The sequence below is a fragment of the Rhagoletis zephyria genome, unplaced genomic scaffold (genome assembly GCF_001687245.7).
Source record: "Rhagoletis zephyria isolate East Lansing unplaced genomic scaffold, Rhagoletis_zephyria_1.1 Rzeph_scaffold_00146, whole genome shotgun sequence".
Taxonomy (NCBI): Eukaryota; Metazoa; Arthropoda; class Insecta; order Diptera; family Tephritidae; genus Rhagoletis; species Rhagoletis zephyria.
In genome coordinates, this window is record NW_016157230.1 from 117,787 (window position 1) to 137,119 (window position 19,333).

The 19,333-nt window shown below is 37.9% G+C and overlaps 1 protein-coding gene across 2 annotated transcripts in view; it reads right to left on the reverse strand.

The window, feature by feature from the left end:
• RhoGAPp190 (Rho GTPase-activating protein 190) overlaps positions 1-19,333 on the reverse strand; it is a 162,059-nt gene that overhangs the window by 80,345 nt on the left and 62,381 nt on the right. For both annotated transcript variants that reach the window (XM_017638723.1, XM_017638729.1), the window contains exon 4: positions 16,559-16,852. In XM_017638723.1, the coding sequence (XP_017494212.1) occupies positions 16,559-16,852 (294 nt within the window). The remainder of the gene's footprint in view (positions 1-16,558; positions 16,853-19,333) is intronic.

The following is a 19,333-nucleotide window of genomic DNA, read 5'->3' on the forward strand; positions in this document are numbered from 1 at the left end:
TTTTGTTGATACGCGGTTTTGTACTTTAAACGACGATATGTATATTAAGATCTTGCTTAAAGCATCCTTTTAAGCTAATTAAAGCAATTGCTCTTATACCTATTTTGGTGAGATCTGTTCATATGTTCATTGCTTCGTTCACAAAAAATAAAATGCTTTAATTTCACGCTTAATAGCGATTCTTTATACGTTCAGAAAACGTAATGCTTTCTACCATCTTTAATGAAAATCGATTTTTGAACGAAAAAAACTTTATAGGAAATATAAAATTTTGGCCTATTTAAAAAAGTATCCACATTTATACTGACCGGAAAAAATAAGTATCCCGCAAAAATTCGGCTAAAAATGTATCCAATTGGATCTATTTAGACCCAAACGGCATCCCTGATACCAACTCTCATTACTTGTTAGACGGTGAGAATGAGAGTGAAATCCTATTCTCAAGGTATTTACTCTCATCGTTTACGAGCACCTTAACAAAAATATATTTTTATTTTTTAAAAGAACTAAATCTTAAGTAAAAATAATATAAACAAAAGAAATAAACAAGTAATTTTTAATCAAAAACAAAACCGACTTCAATTCTCATATAAAAATTAAAGATTATCGTTAATTTCTTCACGATCCAATTATCGTATGTAAGCAAAATTAGTATGGGACCACCCTTAAGGTACCACCCTTCCGATGAAATTATCGAAATCGGTTAACGTGGTCCAAAGATATACGGTAAGATACATTAAAAAAAATTATTCCGATAAATTGATAACCTTCTCTTTTTGTGAACTCGGTTAAAAAAGGAAACAAAAGTCCCTATGCCGAGGTCTCGGACTCGAACTCGGATCTCTCAAATGACAGTCTAGTGCTTTGCTCACTCGGCCATTGCCACTGCTGGAGCAGCGTGAACAAAATGACATACATAAATGTCTATTGTTTCCTTCGCACCAGCTGATTTCGAATCATCAAAGTGCCGCATCCCAAGCTGGCAACGATATTTTCGAGTTCATTCAGATTCAGTAAAAAGTTCGATAAGACTCGACTCTCGAAAAACGACTTGCATTCGACACGACACTCGCAATGAGGCTGAATATTCACAATGTTTTTCAAGTTGAAATCCTGCTACTTTTTCAATAAAGTTAACTTATAACACAACCCTTATAAATTAAAATTTCAAACGAAAAAATTTAAAAAATCAGGAATTTTCAGTGAAATTTCAAACAGGCGTTAGAGTATGCATTATGCAATGTAACTTTGAAACGCTTAAATTTGCGTTGATTCTTTTATTTAATGACGGTCTTGAGCAGTTTTTCCATATGAACATGAGTTTTTATGGAAAAAATTCACAAAAGCGCTCGCAAGGGAAATTACAAAGAATCAACGCGAATTTTTATTAATTGCATTCGCTATATAAACAACTTCAAAATACCGCGAAAAACGTTATTACAAATCAATGCATTAATTGCGTTTATGAGGATTCTTAGAACATAACCAAACATTTATCGTACTAGCCTGTAATTTAAGGTTACCGTTAAGTTATCGGTTTTCAACAAAAAATTTCCACACAATCCACAATCAAACGAAAGCAAGTTTTTTGGTTAACCACAGGCTATGAAGTAAAAGCTCCGTTATGCAATACTAACCGCCCTATTCCCACAACACTGACAAAACTCAGCGGCTGACTATTGCCTTTACTACTGCGCCTAATACTACGCCGCAAATTTATTTTAAACTCTCGTATGGTGACAATTGTCAGTGTTGTTGTTATGACCTACTGAGTACGCGACAACGGCGAAACAACCTCAATGTTTATACATATTGTGTTTTAGGCGCAATAATTGTGACAATAGTCATACGATGAATTTTGTCAATGTTGTGGGAATAGGGCGGTAAAGGCCAAATTCACAGTGCGTAGTTATATCAGAATCGGCAGTTAACTACAGATTTTCAGTACGCACTGTGAATTTGACCCTTAGACTTGACTTGATGGTATATCTGGCATATGAGCAGCGCGTGTATTTAGTTACCCAAAGAAACAACTTCACTCAGAAATTTGGAGAACTATAGATTTTTGATTTTTAAGTAAAGTTTCTAAGTGCAAAGAGAGCCGTGGGAGAATCATGCTGCCATATCATTTTTTTTTCCACATATTTTTAATAAAATTCCTCTAAATATGCCACACAACTATGCTTTTTTGCATATGAGCCATTCTTTTTTAAGTTAGACAGATTTCGTAAAAAAAATTATGTCATTCCAAAGCTAAGAAACGGGCTTAACATTTATATATATAAGATGGTCAAGATTGTCCTAAAGCTAACTTAGCTATTAACAGTTGAACTCTTTGAAGTTGATTTGCATAGTGAAGACCTGTAAATTAGAGATTTAAAATAATACCACCGTAATCCTTGTTTAATTCTCTATAAAAAACGTGGTTAAAAAAATTGGGGTTTCTCAAGAACTATTTTTAAAATATTTTTCTTTATGACGAGATGGTTTATTTTGTGAGAATCAAAAACTTTTTGTAATTTTTTTCCGAAAACTTATGTTAAGATATATTTGGTAAGGTGTTAAACATCGGGTTTTTGCAAAAAGTAAAATTTGATTGCGGATTCCGATAGAATACCTATCCAGACATAATATTTGTATGACGAAATTTTTTTTTTAAGGCGACAAACCCCTAGAAATGGGTGTGGCAATTGCAGGACTAAAATTAGCAAAACGCAGATTTTATTGCGGATTTCGCCAGAATATCGCTTCGTTAAAAATATTTGTTCCACAACAAATTGTTGATTCTCACAAAATAAACCTTCTCGTCATAAAGAAAAATATTTTAAAAATAGTTCTTGAAAAACCCCCATTTTTTGAAGCACGTTTTTTATAGAGAATTAAACAAGGATCACGATGGTATGATTTTAAATCCCTAACTTACTGGTCTTTACTATGCAAATCAACTTCAAAAAGTTCAACTGTTAATAGCTATGTTAGCTTTAGGACAATCGTGACCATCTTATATATAGAAATATTAAGCCCGTTTCTTTAGCCTCAAATCGACGTTAAGATGAAGTCTCTACGATGGGCAGAACCCGAGACATAACGATTTGATGGAGTACATGATTAGTCAGAATCACGAAAAAATTAAAACTTTGATAGATCATATCTCCAAAGAAAAAAGCCAAAAAATCCTCGTTAGCTTATTTCATGTATAGAACCCATAAAAAAAATTTGAAGCCAATCGAAGGTGTGACACCAAATTTGGTGTCCGATATGAAAAAGAATATCTCATATATCTAATTCATCTGGCAATCGGAAAACTAACTTTCAAATAAAGACAGAAAATAAAATAAAAACAATCACAATTTGAACGCGTAAATACATTTATTACAAACAAATTAAAAGTTTACAGTTTTAAGTATACAAATATAAGTGCTGAGAATCAAACCAAAGAGAAATATAATAATAGGTGTCAAAGTAATCGTTTCTAACCCTGCAGCGGGGTCGGTGACAATTGTCGCTTTCGTACTAGTTGCATTACTAGTTCCAAATGCATATTATGATCCATAATATAATATAAATCGAGCTATTGGTTACATTTTGCACCTTCTAAAGGTTATTGGTCGTTTTAATATGATGATGCTACCTTATTAGATAAAGGAATTTGTTATTTATCATTTAAATACAAATAATAAATTTTGAATACTTATCCATTTTGTTTCTCGCGTGTGACCACCACGCAAATATCGGACTGAAAAGTGAAAAGTACCAAAATAAAGCAATACATAGATACTCCTTTTCTACATAACTACTACTTTTTAAATTTTTTTGGTTTCTTTTCAAATATGTTTATACATATGGGGCAATTCAAATGTCCCAAGCGCGCTGAGCGGTACAAAACAAGCTACTTTTCGACTAGCTGGGAAGCAGACAGAAAATGGGAAAAATAATTCGAAAACTATGAAAATTTTTCCACTTTCATGGTGAAAATTCTGAACGAAAATTTATTTGTAATTTTTCTCAATTATGGTCATTTTTAATATTGTTTTTAAGTTATCTCAATCGAAAGATCAAGTCCTTTTCTCAGGGCCTTTTTTTTACTTTTCCGAGTTATAAAGCCTTTTAGAGCGCGCTAAGTGTCTGGTAGGGTGTACACACCTCTAGTAGCCGACGAGAAACAGCTTGCTGAGCATGATGTTGTGCTCCTTTACCGGGAGCATCTGAGCCTCGATATGGAGGTGATGTTCACGCAACATCAGAAGGCATCCTGTACCTGTCCGGAGTGCTATATTATGGCAGCGTTGTAGCTTCGCCCACTTGTCCCCGGCGACCACTCAGTCGCAGCATAGTTTACCAGCGGCAGACCAAATTCATTGTATGCTGGCAACATTTGTTTGTCTTTGGCCCAAGTTCTGCCGGTGAGTGCAGAGCAAAAGAGGGGGCTAGCTATAAAAGGTTACCCCAAGAATTTTCGGGTTGTTCACTGTCGGAATAGGTACGTCGACGACGTGAATTCCCAGCTGTAGCCTGAAAATGCTTACCGAGGATTTCGTAGGGGAGAGGCTCCTTTCAGTGAAAAAGTTTGGAGATAATCGTTTTCTTTGAGCACTGGTCATTAATTATATTGCCGGACGTCAATATCGAACAATCGCCAGCGCATTAGATGATGGAAACTCACTATGGTGGTTTAGGAAGCCTCGAGATATACAAATTAAAGATAAGCGGGAAGGGAGCGCCACCCTGCAGAACCCTGTTTATTTTTTCTGAGTTCTGGCGTTTGATCCGTGACTGTGTGTGAGATGACTGACGGATGTTGACCAATCAGATAATTTGCTGACCACCCTTTAGGCTCCTTTGGGAGAGAGGAGACCTCAATGTCTTCTAGTAGCGTGGAGTGAGAGACGGTGATTAACGCCTTTGACAGGTCTCTCCCAGGGGCACGGCGCTGTGGGGTGCCGTGTACCTTGTGGAAGCCGTGATGATGATTAGCTGGGGGCAGGTAGTACGTTAAATGCGGGAGTAACAAGGCCTCTAGTGTCTTCGCTTTGAGGGAGAAGTATTATCGGACGATACGACTCCGCTTTCCACACGTCTGTAATGGTGGACCTTGTTTGGGTAGTCAACTCTCGCTGTACCCAGCATAAGTATGCATATTCCGTCGGGACCAATGGCTTTGGAGACTTTCGGCTTCCCGATGGCCACCTGAACTTCACCGCTGGTAAAAACAAGAGCCGCACTGGGTTTTGATAGTTGGTGCAGCTTTCTGGTCACTCGAGGTTTGACTCTGTCCACCGAGGGATGCAGTGTGAATATTCGTCCAAAATAGCTCTCACATCGCTTCAATTTTCAATGTAATATTGCGCTCCGCCGAGTTGAACAGCGATCATACGGTCGACCAAAATTGGCTCACACCAGAGGAGAATTAGCCAGTTTTCACGTGTTTTCCCCACTTCTTTCGCTTATGCCAATCGCCGAATCTCTAAATTGATATGTGTCCAGCAGTGACTACAGTAATCAACTTTTTCGAAGTTTTTCACCAATTGGTCCCCGAGGAGTACTTTTGGGTTGTGTGCAGCGTTTTCGTTTTGCGCGCACGGCAACACTAACTGTGGGGAATTTCGCCTCATGATTAGAAAAAGTTCTTTTCGAGGATAAAATATATGTAATTATGTGTTATTTATGAACAAAATGTAGGTGAAGGGTAATATCAATGCCTAATTAAGAATAATCAATAGTTAAGTACATAATTAACGCTTGTGTTTCTATAAACTGAAAAACTCAAATCGTAATTATTGCACTGAGTGGAGTTTTCTTAAATGTAAATTTAAAATAAAAAAAATATCCATTGTAAGATTATATGTATATATTTTACTAATATTATAAATGTGAAAGTTTGTATGTTTGGATGTTTGGGAAATCATCACGCGGAAACGGCTGAACGCATTTGCATTAAATCCAGATAGCTTATGTGCCTGATTGGTTAATAGGCTATTTTTTTAAGAGTTGCCACCTGTTTAAAAGTTTAATTAAATTAATACGCGGAAATGACTGAACTGATTTGCATGAAAGTTTGCACACAGATAGCTTATGACCTACGTTGGAGAATAGGCTACTATTTTAAGAGTTTCCACCTATTTGAAAAGTTTAATTAAATTAATACGCGGAAATGACTGAACTGATTTGCATGAAAGTTTGCACACAGATAGCTTATGAGCAAGGTTGGAAAATAGGCTACTTTTTTGTTGCCACCTGCTAAAAAAATTTAATTAAATTAATACGTGGAAGTCTGAACGGATTTGCATGAAATTTTCCAAGCAGATAGCTTATGACCTATAGTGGGAAATAGGCTAATTTTTTGGAAGAGTTGCCACCTGTTAAAAAGTTTAATTATATTAATACGCGGAAACGACTGAACAGATTTGCATGAAATTTCGCATAGAGATAGCTTATGACCTACGTTGGAGAATAGGCTACTATTTTAAGAGTTGCCACCTATTTGAAAAGTTTAATTAAATTAATACGCGGAAATGACTGAACTGATTTGCATGAAAGTTTGCACACAGATAGCTTATGACCTAGATTGGAAAATAGGCTACTTTTTTAAGAATTTCTACCTGTTTGAAAATGAAATTGTGCTCACAGATGGTTTATAAAATGGATTGAAAAATAGGCTACTTCCTTAACCGGTTTCCCGATCAGAACGCAATTTGGTACACTTACTACGGATTTCGCAAGGATGGTCTTAGACTTAAAGTAAGTCCGATAACTGTAGGCCCCTCCCATACAAATTGGAATTTTCATATTCTATACATATCTCTGGAAGTATTTGTGGGAGAGAACTGGATGTTGGCATTAATCGATTGATTTTTTAATCAATTAGTTAATTCGATTAAATTCAATCTGATTACAGTTAATCATGATTAATTTGATCAAGTAGGTTTGGTAATTAATTAATTTATGCTGGAATTTTCCTGTGCACACAAAGCAAGTTAATCCGGTATGGCTAAGTCGGGTTTCCTCATCAATCTGAGCAATTTAGTGTGCATTTTCATTAAGATCTATACCAACAAACGTTTTACAAATTAGGTTTGTAAAAGTTCCCAGTCTATGTATTACTAATAACAATAATTATAATTTATTTTATATTATGTGCTTTCGAATTCTGACAAACTAGACAACTTAATCAGATTTTATTTTTAATCGCAGAAAGCGATTAACGATTAAAAAAATTTTATCATTACTCGTACAGTTGATTACGACTAATTAATTTTAATCGTCAGACGCGATTAACATTTTAATCGTTAATTTTTAATCGTTAATCAGATTAACATTTTGCCAACGCTGTGTGAAATCATATTCATATTCACGAGAAAAATGGACGTAGGCGTAGCACCTCCCATTCTGACTGAAAGTTTCATATTGCATGTCTCTTCAAATGTTTGGGGTAAGGTACTTGGTATGAAAATACATATGTATGTATGTATGTGAAACTAGTACATATCTGCATATCTCTGGAGGTGTTTATTGCAGAGGACTGGAACTTGGCACCGAGATGTGTATACAAAATTAATTCCATACTCATGAAGAAAAATTTGCGTTTTTCGAAAAGGGGACATGGTACCTCCCGTATAAATTTACTGTTTTATACTGCATATCTCTAGAGGTGTTCATGGTAGAGTACTGGAACTTGGTACTGGGGTATGTAAAATCAATTCTAAATTCATGGAAGAAGATTAGGGTTATAAGAAAAAGGGGCGTAGCACTTCCTGTACAAATTGACTTTTTCTTGCCACATATCACTGGAAGTGTTTGTGGAAGAATACTGGAACTTGGAATGGAGTTGTGTATACAAAATGTATCAATTGCTCATGGAAAAAATGTGAGGTATTATAAAAGGAGGCATGTCGCCTCCATACATACTAAAAATTTCTTAATACATACATATCTCTGGAAGGATAGAAAATCTCTGGAAGTATTTTAAATTTGTTATGGAGATTTATTTTATAAGTGCCGTACTGGCAACATCCCTAATATGTATATACACTTGTGATCAGCTAATTAAGCCAGCAACATTTTGATCAATTTTGGCTATTTTTCTTTTGTTTATTTAACGTTTATTATTTTTCCAGTCTAGCCCATTATATAACAAACACCACAAAAATCCAGATTTCAAACTTTGTGCAAAAATTATGAAAAATCGGCAAAGTTTCAGCTAGATTTTCAACTTTTTATTCAGATTTTTTAGAATTAGGGATGTTGCGAATGTGGAATTTTAGACATCCGCGGATGCGAATGCGGATGCGGACGTTAAAAGCTAACATCCGCGGATGTCAAGTATTTTTAAGAAATAATTTAGGTGGGTTAATTAGGTGATTAGGAAAATAAAAAATGGAAAATGTAGTAATTTTAAATAATGTTTTTTTTTTTATTTAGTACTTGAATTTAAAAATTGGAATTGGGTTAAAGCCTGTGTCGTAAATCAAATCTGCGCCACTAAATAACTACTCGCTCAAGGCGAATAACTTGAAAAACTTGAAACTTGACAAAATTGTAAATTCCATCCAAAAACTCCTTTCTGAGAATTGCATCGGCGCTGCAAATGCTTCACTCTCATTCTTTTGGTTGTTTCAGAATTTGGAGATGCTGTAACCTCATCAGCGATTTTCGATTTTAGTTTTTGTAATTCATTTGTAGTCCTTTCTTCTGTGACTGGTTTGAAAAATGTGTGCTTATAGCGAGGTTGTAAATAGGTAAATAAAATGTGATTTTTTGGGAATGAAAATTTCGAAGAAAACTTGGTTTGAAAGTCGTGGCTGTCAGCCGAATTAGTTTAAAATCTTGTTATTTTGTTAAAAAAGAACCCCGTTTTTTTATAATAATTTGAATTATTGGAATCACGGATGAAGGTCTCAGATCTGCTTAGTTCCCGGGTGACTTTTTGAAATGGTTCACCTGTAAAGAATAGCTTCTAATTAGTTTTTTTTTTTATCAACTGAGATCGACTTTTCCTAATTCTAGTAAGTCACAATTACTTACTCACCGCTGTCAGTACCATACCAAATCCGTTTTGTTTTTTCATTCCATGTGCTCAATGTGCTTTGATATTTTGAGGCAAATGTACGCAAATTTTCAACATATCGTTAATATAGTATGGATAGGGCGCATTTCACATTGTGGCTGAAATACAAAAAAGCCACAACTAACTAAAATCTTGTTATTGCATAAAACGATGTGGGGACTTATGATTCGATGAAATGCATCGTAATCAATCAAACAGTATTTGCGTAGTAAAAACAGTGTTTTTCTGCTAAGTAATAAAATAAAAAAACACGGAACTTAATCATAATAAGCCGTTTTATGAAAAAAAAAAATATTACTCTTATGTAGAAAAAAACTAGCGATGCCTCCGGTTTTTTAATGTTAGATAGTTACATAATTCTTACCTAATGAAAGGTTATCTTTTACCGCGCAAATTGTTGATTCTCGTTATAGCTAGACGTTGAACATTTCCGCTGGAAATACCTATTTAAGGATATTACTCTTTGACTTTAAATTACAAAAGAGAGGGATTTAGGGGGACAGTTTTAACGTAGCATGTCCACAGGCCAAAGATATTAGCTTAAATTTTTATTTTGTTTGCCAGATATACGTTTCATCAGTGCACTTGCACAATATTCGCATTCGCAAAAGCTCCGCATTGATTATTGCGAATGCGAAAGCGAATGCGAATGTTAAAATTAATGCGGAAGCTCCGCGGTCGCGAGTGCGAATGCGAATATTCGCAACAACCCTGATACATATACATGAAAAACGTGAATTTTGTGTTATTTTGCGAAATTATCAAGTAAAATTCTAACATTACGAATATATTTACGTTTTTATTATAACTATAGAGACTCCAATTCCTGCCAGCGCATCTGCCAAGACAGCTCATTAAGCACACCCAAGTTTGAGCGACCATTACCCGGAGCTCCTCAGAAATACTTAATATCGGTTTGATCAAAGTATAGAATGTCCCAAATATGAATCATACACACATACAATAGTAATTGCTATGAACTGCTACCGTATAAATTCAGGAGTTGCGTTTGCTTGGAGACTCCGTTGGTTATGGTGGTCATAACTTCAGCCACATTCAATGGTCCATTACCCGGAGCTGCTCCAACATGATGAGTAGATTAATGGGTCGATTACGGATTGCAACCGAACTTCAGTTGGGTGGCCAGTGGCTGAATTGGTATTACAGATGGCAACTGGCAACTAAAAGCTGGCAACAGAGTTGCTATATTGGCAACTGCATTTTTGTGGTTGCCGCAGAAATTTTGATTGAGATAATTTATTTCCTTTTTCAATTGTTTCTTCAGCTTATTTACACTCAAGTCTTAGTTGCTGGTTCTTCACAATTTTATTAGCCGCGAGTTAAGTAAATTTTTGAAAAAATCTTCTTTTTGTGGAGACTTAAAGATAAGTCTTGAATTAGTGGCAGCAGGTACCTGTCGGGAGTCGTTTGTGCATTTAATGCGCGATAATCGCCACATGGTCGCCAGGAATTGTTGGCTTTACGAACAACGTGAATAGGCGATGCGTAAGCGCTCTTCGACGGCCGAAGAACGCCGCTTTTCAGCAAGTATTCAAACTCGTATTTTACCGCACGAAACTTTTCCGGTGGCAGACGCCGAGGTTTAAGCAAAAACTGGTGGGCCGGAAGTTTCAATAAAATGTGTCACAGTGGTTGTTGCCGCTCGCAAACCGTAAGGTGAGGAGAGATGTGTGACGTCGTGAAAATTACGTAAAATATGAGCGTATTTGTGGTTAGTGTCGAAAAGTTTTGGAGTTGGTGTTGATAGGTCTACCGTTGCGACGGCATAACTTTTCAAATTCGTTTCTTTATCAATGATTGCGGCATTTTTGAGGTCGATAAGTATATTAAAATGTCGCAAAAAATCTGCACCAATAATGCTGTAAGGCGTATCCGCTACCAAGAAAATCCATTCAAAGGAGCGCCGAAGACCCAGGTCAAGCTTGACCCTCACTTGACCAAAGGTATCGATGGTTGACTGATTAGCAGCGTATAGTTTTGGCGATGTGTTAAACTTCCGAAGTCGGTCTTGTGGTGTGGCCTTAAGTAAAGACACGTCTGCCCCAGTATCTATTAAAAACTTGTTTTTTGATAAGGCATCATGAATAAAAAGGCGATTAGTAGAAGAAAAATGTATTTGTTTGAGGTTTGAACTTGCTGCGTTTGATAGTATGTTTGGGGACGCGCTATATGATTCGGTGACATTAGATGGCGATGCCACCGAAGTGCTTAGTTTTTTGGACACTGTTGAGAAAAACTGCACGGGCTGTTGCTTGTGCGTTAAACTTCTTGTGGTACCAGCAAATCTGCTGTTCATTGTTCCGTTGTTGAAATTGGCTACGGTGACTTGAAGAGCTGTGGTCTTGACGTCGTGTAACCGAGCGGCTGCGGTTTGGGTTTGTTGATGAAAGTTTTTTCTCAATGCGAGCTAAAGTGCGCTCCATCTGACTGACACGGTCATCCAAGCTAGTTCCATTATTGCTAGTTGAGCTCGTTGTTTGTGGTTTTTTGAGGTTAGAATGTTGTGGTTCGTATGAGGACACTCCATCGACGCTATTAACCCGTACGTCATCAACAATTTCGTCCGCGATTGATGCTAGCTGTTCGACCGTCATTTCAGGATTTGCTTTTGTAACTCCAGCGATGACTGCGCGTGCTGAGACTGGTAGTCGTTGTATCCAGAAGTCCTTTATGAGTTGCTGGTCTTAATAGGAAACTCGGTTTGTTGTCACCAAGCTGAATTCCTGATGTTAGCTGCTCCGATCTTGCCATAGGTGATGTGGAGAATCTGGCCAAAATTGCTTGTCGTAGAGCGTCGTACTTGCATTTGTCCGGTGGATTGCGGATAATTTCAAGTCTGTTCATGGAGCCTTTCATCCATGTGCATAACCGAAATATTGAATTTGGCTTGGTCACGCTGATCAGCATTCATTTTACCGAAGCCGATGATTGAAAAGTACGCCTCTAGTCACGTGAACCAGGACTCAATGTTGTTAATGGAATGCCCGTGTAATGTTGGAGCAGGCACCCTCATGGCGAGGCTGTCAANGTTTTTTTGATAAGGCATCAAGAATAAAAAGGCGATTAGTAGAAGAAAAATGTATTTGTTTGAGGTTTGAACTTGCTGCGTTTGATAGATGTTTGGGGACGCGCTACATGATTCGGTGACATTAGATGGCGATGCCACCGAAGTGCTTAGTTTTTTGAACACTGTTGAGAAAAACTGCACGGGCTGTTGCTTGTGCGTTAAACTTCTTGTGGTACCAGCAAATCTGCTGTTCATTGTTCCGTTGTTGAAATTGGCTACGGTGACTTGAAGAGCTGTGGTCTTGACGTCGTGTAACCGAGCGGCTGCGGTTTGGGTTTGTTGATGAAAGTTTTTTCTCAATGCGAGCTAAAGTGCGCTCCATCTGACTGACACGGTCATCCAAGCTAGTTCCATTATTGCTAGTCAAGCTCGTTGTTTGTGGTTTTTTGAGGTTAGAATGTTGTGGTTCGTATGAGGACACTCCATCGACGCTATTAACCCGTACGTCATCAACAATTTCGTCCGCGATTTATGCTAGCTGTTCGACCGTCATTTCAGGATTTGCTTTTGTAACTCCAGCGATGACTGCGCGTGCTGAGACTGGTAGTCGTTGTATCCAGAAGTCCTTTATGAGTTGCTGGTCTCGTGTTACATCGGTTCGTTGCAGCTGGGTTAATAGGAAACTCGGTTTGTTGTCACCAAGCTGAATTCCTGATGTTAGCTGCTCCAATCTTGCCATGGGTGATGTGGAGAATCTGGACAAAATTGCTTGTCGTAGAGCGTCGTACTTGCATTTCTCCGGTGGATTGCGGATAATTTCAAAAGTCTGTTCATGGAGCCTTTCATCCATGTGCATAACCGCAATATTGAATTTGGCTTGGTCACGCTGATCAGCATTCATTTTACCGAAGCCGATGATTGAAAAGTACGCCTCTAGTCACGTGAACCAGGACTCAATGTTGTTAATGGAATGCCCGTGTAATGTTGGAGCAGGCACCCTCATGGCGAGGCTGTCAACAGTATCGCTTTGAGCTGTCATGTGNATTTTGGTTTGTTGATGAAAGTTTTTTCTCAATGCGAGCTAAAGTGCGCTCCATCTGACTGACACGGTCATCCAAGCTAGTTCCATTATTGCTAGTCAAGCTCGTTGTTTGTGGTTTTTTGAGGTTAGGATACTGTGGTTCGTATGATGACACTGCATCGACGCTATTGACCCGTACGGCATCAACAATTTCGTCCGCGATTGATGCTAGCTGTTCGACCGTCATTTCAGGATTTGCTTTTGTAACTCCAGCGATGACTGCGCGTGCTGAGACTGGTAGTCGTTGTATCCAGAAGTCCTTTATGAGTTGCTGGTCTCGTGTTACATCGGTTCNGATCTTGCCATAGGTGATGTGGAGAATCTGGCCAAAATTGCTTGTCGTAGAGCGTCGTACTTGCATTTCTCCGGTGGATTGCGGATAATTTCAAAAGTCTGTTCATGGAGCCTTTCATCCATGTGCATAACCGCAATATTGAATTTGGCTTGGTCACGCTGATCAGCATTCATTTTACCGAAGCCGATGATTGAAAAGTACGCCTCTAGTCGCTTGAACCAGGACTCTATGTTGTTGATGGAATGCCCGTGTAATGTTGGAACAGGCACCCTCATGGCGAGGCTGTCAACAGTATCGCTTTGAGCTGTCATGTGCTGCATTGGTTTTGGCGGTGTGACGCCGCTGTGCACGTAATTCGTGGGTGCTCCACTAGCACCTTGCTCTTCCTCGCCAGGTGGCATGTTGTAGCTTGTTGTACGCGTTCACTTCTTCGGGGTCACCACTTTAGACAATTTACTTCAATAGTCTTTATTCAACTCTTAATTATCTACAGATATGTCTACTAAAATTATACAATATCACTGTCTGTGATCACGAGACAAGACCGGTAATTAATACAGTATTTGTTGAAGCAGGAATTTAAGTACTCCGATCACCTGATGAAAATATTTCTAGAAGGTTCGTATTGAGTAGCGGGAAAATTTAATGCGAATGTCTAAATAAGAAGAGTATGCTAAAAATGCAGTTGCCATATCGTGTACGATTTCAATGCGAAANTACAATATCACTGTCTGTGATCACGAGACAAGACCGGTAATTAATACAGTATTTGTTGAAGCAGGAATTTAAGTACTCCGATCACCTGATGAAAATATTTCTAGAAGGTTCGGATTGAGTAGCGGGAAACTTTAATGCGAATGTCTAAATAAGAAGAGTATGCTAAAAATGCAGTTGCCATATCGTGTACGATTTCAATGCGAAACTTAGGGTTACCACAGTGTTTTAACCCTTGACAATGTTTAAAAAGTTCAGTATCAACGTTTTAATTTTAGTACTTTTTTTTATTTGATCGCCATATTGGATCCGCCATTTTGAATTTAAAAAAATTGACTTCAGATTTGTAATCGGCGACCACAAAAACTCTCGAGTGCCGGGTTTCGAACGAATCCAATCATTTTTTTTTAATTGACCGCCATTTTGGATCCGCCATTTTGAATTTAGAAAAACTGACTTCAGATCCCTAACTAGCAACCCCAGAAACCCCCTGGTAACAAGGTCCAACCCATGGCAATGCGTAAATCGTTCAGTGTCAACGTTTAAATTTTACTAGTCTCTTTTCGAGAGCATATTTTCGGGCAGTAGGCCCATTCTAACTGCCCAAGACAGGTATGTAATTAAGGGAATGTTCCCCAATAATACCAGAGTAATTATATGTAAAAAACAAATTTTTAGCTGCATTTTAACATGTCAAGAATATAAAAAAAAATGAGAACATCAGCGTTTTTATAAAAAACCGACCAGCGCGACCTCTAAGAAAACTTTTTTTTTCAAAATAAAAAAACACGTTTCTCTTTTTTTATCACAAATAACAATAATTTGAGGTAGCGTTTATGAATTTCCAAAAAAAAATTTGTTTGAACCACTCTAATGTACATATTAGGAATGTGGAATTTTAAACATCCGCGGATGCGAATGCGGATGCGGATATTTTAAAGCTAACAAGCTTGTAGGGGGGTGAAGGATAAGTGGTGTTGCATAGCATTGCATAGTACCCTTTGCATTTGCCGCTGTTGAAGTTGCTGCCTGGGGGTGGCGATCGGCGGCATCTCGTATGACGAATGCGGCTGCAGAGCTCTAAACAGGGACTGTGGTAGCTATTTTTCCATTCACGGGTGGTACGCAGACCAGAACATACTTTAAAGTGGCACCACCCCAGGCAGGAATTGCACATAACTTATGTCACGTTACGATATATTCTGGACTGACACACTGAGAAGACTGTATGAGGGGCCAAGAGCTGCTGGTTAGTCCTCACACGGAAGTTAGAGCTGAATGAAGGTTGGTTTTTTGGCATACACAGCAGCAGTAAGTTTCTGGTCCGCGGAGCATCCCGCTGGTATCGCTCAGGGACGAACAACGATTAAACGACTTCACCAATCTAAACGGGGTTATATCACCAGCACAACAGCCGTTGGTCGGGTGAAACCCAAGTCATTCCGGTACGTACAACCGCCCGTCGTGGAATTGGTAGAAAAGCTTCATTCATGCTTATGAACTACAGCGACGCTATGTATAGCAAAAGTATGATGCGGAGGTCAAACTGAAATTGTTGGCCTCAACCGCTTTGAGAAGCAAGTATTTTTGGTAGGAGCAAAAACACTCATATCAAGGAATTATCTATCTTTTAGTTCTTAAAAAATATTTAGGTAAAAAAAATATGATAAGTTTTTTTGTTTTGTTTAAAAGTAAAAACCAACTTTTATAAATGAAACATAACTATGGGGGGCCGAGAACCTACTTTATGATCCATGCACGATTACTTTGTAATAAATTTTTACTGTGCATACATTCACATTTCGGTTTGAACAGCCGGTTTACGGAATGTTATGTACTAATGCTGCTTATAATGCAAGTCGATGATACAAATCGATAATGAGAATCATGAGCTTTGAGTTATTTAAGGTTCTACCTAATTTTGATGAAAACGACTGTTTTAGCAGTATGAGGTAGGTAAGTAGTTTACCCTCTCGGCTTCAAATATAAGTATTTAATTTATTTTTTATAATTCTTCAGTATATACTTAAGTGTAAGAAACAATTTTTTCGTTTTGTTTTATCACACTTGTGTTTTATTTTGTGAAGATTGTTCTTTATTTTTTAGGTTATTTTTTATTTTTTTTTTGTGATGGGTAAACTCGTGTCATCGTTCCCATTCGAATTATTTTCATCATTACCACAATTATCATTATCATTAAAGATAATGATCATTACCCAACCGACGTTGATAAAATTTAAGTACCACCATTGTGGGGCTGTCCTTAACTCATCGCGAAAAGAATCCTTCAAATCGGTTCACGAACAAATATAAAAAAAAACTATACACGATAAATAGATAACCTCAGCTATTTTTTGAAGCCGGTTAAAAAATTACCTGGAATCGTCCTGTATAAGATCTGTTATAGCCCGAACATCTTCTTGGGTAATGATATCCACATTTTTAAACTGTTGAAAAAATTGGGCGTTCTCCAGCAATAGTTCTATGAAGTTTTGCTTACTCTTCTCAATTATTTCGTCTTGATGAATATCATAAATTTGTTGACAGTCATGTTCTGATAAAGCCTCGAAACATTCACGCCCCATGAAGAGAACACGAACTTCAGATAACTGTTTTCCCGGGGTCACAAATCCAGACTCTTCCAATAAAAGTTTAAACTGGTGCTTCCATCTAGAAAAAAAAAATCAAACAAGTACATATATTTATGTATGCATTGGTGTACATATGAAAAGTTCTAAAGCAAAAAGCTATAATTCCACTTAGACTGTTTCTTAGATAGCGCAGTGCTACAAAAAAAAAGGAATACACCGGATACATAATATAGTGCAGGTTATAGGTAGAGTCCAATACAAAATGAAAATGGGTTTCTTATAGTACCTGAGGGATTTTTTTTAGGTAAAAATATTTTATTTTCGTTCTTGATGCGCTTATCCATAACTTACTTCACTACTTTTTATCTGATTTTAAAATCAAATGTGCTGGTTATAATAAAGACAATTTCCAAGTTTATTTCACCACTGTTTAAAGAACAGAATTTATACATAGTTATACTAAATGCGGAATTGTAATGCGCTCTTCTAACCACTACACCACAGCGGCCGCTGTATACATATGTAGTTCTATAAAAATTTGTAAGTTTCAGTTTGCACATAAAACCGCATATTTTATGAATAACAGTGAAAATTGAGCTGCCAACTTTTTTTAAATTTTAAGTCTTATGCCTGAGAACTTCTCCTTGGAGCAGCAAGCGGTAATAAAGTTAACATATGTAAATCATATGTACATATCGCTCATTTGTTTCAATAGTGTCATAATTAGGGATGCAAAAAACTTAATTGCAGTTATTGAGAAATAATCGATTACTCGAATTTTTAAGGCACTTTTTTACAGTGAGTATTCACAAAAACACATTTCCATAAAAAAATTTCTAATTCTCTTGTTAATTACCCTTAAATAAAATAAAACGAATATTTTTAGCGGCGATAATTATTTATTATTCAACCAAGTTTGCAAAAACAAAAGCTTTGATAAGCGTTTTGTTGCTAAGCGGTTGCGTTTCTCGGTGGCTGTAGCACCAGCTTTTGAAAAAAGGCGCTCAGCGGACACCGAGGTACCAACTAAATTACAGTTTTTTCAAAAGTCCGTAAAGTTTTGGGTAAACAGTTTTTATTTCCTCCCAAGCGTTGATGATATTCTGCTTTGGTTCTAGGACTTAACAATTTAAATAAAAAAAACTCATTTCATCTTGCGTGTGACCCAAATCATCATCTTTTCGCCTTCGTTTGTGTACGAGAGATTTATGAGGGACCCAAAGATCGAACTCATTTTCTACTAATTTCACACCGAGGGGGAAATAGTAAAATCAAACAGAAACGTGTTTGACCTTACTATAAACGTCAATGAAAGTACTGTATAGTGGTAAATATTCAAATGCGACTAATACCACTTTTGATCTCTTTATATGGAATGAACTGTTCGCTTTTGTTCCTGCATGTCCTATGAAGATACTCATTGTTCCCTTTTATACCCGAACGGGTATAAAAAGCGACTAGTCACTTTTAAAACATAAAAAATGAAAATTTGCGCCAGCTTCGATTCGAATCGGTGTTCTCAGTTTCGGTAAGCGAATACTCCCTTTCTGTACCAACGCCGCACATGAAATTTGGTTGACTAAGTGCTCGAACAAAAGCGAACAGTTCACTCCATATCTGTGTTCGTCGTATGGAATAGTAGCTTATGTCGGGAAGCTGGCTTTATCTTTTGCAGGCAGCTGCAGTGATGTATTGATTCAAGCCCTGGTCAAAGCAAATTCGCCAAAAAAAATATAGAAAAACGGTTTTTTCTTAACAGCGGTCTCCCCTCGGTAGGCAATGACAAACCTTCGAGTGTATGTCTGCCATGAAAAGCAGCTTCTCATAAAAATACAATCGCCGTTCGGAGTCGGCGTAAAACTGTAGGTCCTTCCCCTTTGTGTGAGAAAATCATGCTTCAATGCTTTATGCACTGGCCGGGGGCGCTAGTATCTATACTACCTTCCCCGAGTGTGGGACTCCCACCGAAGCGTGTTGGTCTACCCACTAAAACCCAAACTCCCACCGCCCGCGCAAGAATCCCGCATCTGGCACCGCAATTATGCATGTCTTCAGATGCAGGAGCGCGCTGTTAGAGCCTTGGGGCTGCTCTTTTGTAGGGGCGTTTCATTAGGGTGTCCTCAGTAGACAACCGTCCTCTCGTTTGCAGCGGAGTACGAATTTCACGTATCTCGCAACTGCTTCCCACTTTTCTGCGCTGGAAATCATTACCCCAACTATGTTGTTCGGAGTTATGTCTCCGTGTCTTTCTTCCAACATTCTGCGCGAAATCAAGAAGTGTTCGCAGGTGAAGAATGTGTGGTACACGTTATCTTCGACGTTTCCACAGTAGTGACAGAACGGTGAGTCCACCCTTCCCATTCTATGAAGATATTCTCGGAAGTAACCATGACCGGTGAGGAATTGCGTCAGGTAGAAATCGACTTCCCCATGTGGTCTGTTCAGCCATGTTTGAAGGTCGGCTATCAGGGAGTGTGTCCATCGACCTTTTGTGCTCGCGTTCCAGTTTTGTTGCCACTGCTGGATCAGTTGCTCGCGCGCCCTTGCCGCGGCAGCTGCT